The sequence below is a fragment of the Pediculus humanus genome, genomic scaffold (genome assembly GCF_000006295.1).
Source record: "Pediculus humanus corporis 1103172107726 genomic scaffold, whole genome shotgun sequence".
Classification (NCBI taxonomy): Eukaryota; Metazoa; Arthropoda; class Insecta; order Psocodea; family Pediculidae; genus Pediculus; species Pediculus humanus.
Window position 1 is genome coordinate 26,572 of NW_002987329.1, and position 1,974 is coordinate 28,545.

The 1,974-nt window shown below is 31.4% G+C and overlaps 1 protein-coding gene across 1 annotated transcript; it reads right to left on the bottom strand.

Moving 5' to 3' along the window:
- Positions 1 to 92: 92 nt before the first annotated feature.
- On the bottom strand, positions 93 to 1,310 carry Phum_PHUM318270 (cAMP-dependent protein kinase catalytic subunit, putative; the record flags this gene model as incomplete). Its single annotated transcript, XM_002427369.1, has 2 exons — positions 93 to 1,166; positions 1,227 to 1,310. 2 exons carry the CDS (start codon positions 1,308 to 1,310, stop codon positions 93 to 95), a joined length of 1,158 nt encoding a protein of 385 aa, XP_002427414.1.
- Positions 1,311 to 1,974: the final 664 nt, after the last annotated feature.

The following is a 1,974-nucleotide window of genomic DNA, read 5'->3' on the forward strand; positions in this document are numbered from 1 at the left end:
AGATCCTAATTGAAGAATTGGCAATTATGGTATATTTCACCTTCTACTTATTATTTTATAAAAATTTTTCTTCTTTTGAAAAAGAACTCAAATTAAAACTCGGCAAATTCTTTAGCACATTTTTCTGTTGATGATATTCTCAATGCTTCTTCTTCGTAATCATCAAAATTACTTGTGTCGCCTGCACCCTTGCATCTAGGTATGAATGGCGCTTCTATTTTCTTCTGGAAAACAGCTATCCAATCCGTCGATGCAAACCATTTATGACCTTTTATATCATTCACTCCATTTTTTAAATTTCCATATCTTTTAGTTAGATCAACTTGGAGTAAATTTCTCAGTAGATCTTTTAAATCTGAGCCAAAGTGTGATGGAAATCTCACTTTACCAGATACTATTTTCTCATATATTTGTATTGGTTGATCAGCAAAAAATGGAGGATAACCAGCAGCCATTTCGTAGACGAGAACTCCGAGTGCCCACCAATCGACTGCTTTGTTATATCCTTTGCTCAATATTATTTCAGGTGCCAGATATTCTGGTGTACCGCACAGGGTCCATGTTCTTCCTTTGACTCTTTTGGCAAATCCGAAATCCGTAACTTTAAGATATCCTTGTGAATCAATTAACAGATTTTCCGGTTTGAGGTCTCTGTAAATGAGATCTAAGTAATGAAGATATTCAAAGGCAAGCACTATTTGTGCAGCGTAAAACCTCGAATGAGGTTCGCTGAATCTTCCTACTTTTCGAAGATGTGAAAACATTTCTCCACCGGGTACGTAATCTAAAACCATGTAAAGATTCGAATTGTCTTTGAAATGATATTTTAAGCTTACTAAAAATGGAAAATTGATAGCTTGCAAGATACGCTTTTCGTTAAGAGTATGTTCTACTTGTTTTAATTTAACTACTTTTTGTTTGTCTAATATTTTCATAGCAAAGTATTCTTTTAAGTTTTTATGTTGAACGATCATAACTCTACCGAAGGAACCGGTTCCAAGAGTTTTGATTCTTTCAAAATCATCCAATTCAGCTGTATTGGATGATACATTTTTCCACTTTTCTTCGAAATCTTCCTTGGCTTGATCGAGAAATTCTTTAACACTTTCAACGGGATCGCACTTTTTATTCGAAGTGGGGGCATTTCCCATTTTTGTAACGTCTTTCTTTTCCAGGACGTTTTAACACTTTTTAATTTGATGTTGTTTGTCACATCCTGTTTTAACCTTTTCAACGTTATCTGACAATTTTTCAAGTAAAAAGGCACACCTGTTAGCATAGCCGGAATTATTACTCTTATACCTCAACATTTTTTTTATTACATTTTGTGCACTCTTGAAAATTATTAATTACCCGTAATTCACAGTGTTTATGTGCGTTAATTAACATTTGTGTAAAAACGCGAAAGAAAAAATTAAAATATATAAACAGTTTCCTTTCTAATTAAAGTGAGCTCTTTAAGATAGAGAAAAAAAAAAAAAAATGGAGAACTCACGGGTCAATCGATAGTTCGTAATTTCACCGTATGAGTACGTTAGTGATTGTCTAATACTCAAGGTTATTCGTGTCGTCTTATGAATAAGGAACACTACTGCACTCTACAGAGAAAATTTTTAGGCTACAAAAACTTTTTTTTTTTTTTTTCTCATAATTTTATCTAAGAATATATATTGAGGGGCTTTATTGATTTACAAGAAAAAAAAAAAAAAACCTGTTCTTACATAAAAACCAAACAATCGAGTTATTATTATTTTCTTTTAAATAAAAATTTAAAAGATACTAAATGCATTTTCATTTTTCCCCTTAACGAAAAACTATTTAACTTCCGGTTTCGTTATACACACGTTATAGCTTTTACTTTTCCCTCACATTAAAAAAAAAATTCAAATAAAAATTTTCCGCAACTTTTTTTGTTTTTTTTTTTAAATAGAAAACTTTTTTTATAAAACCGACATTTTGAATTTGGCTTTCATT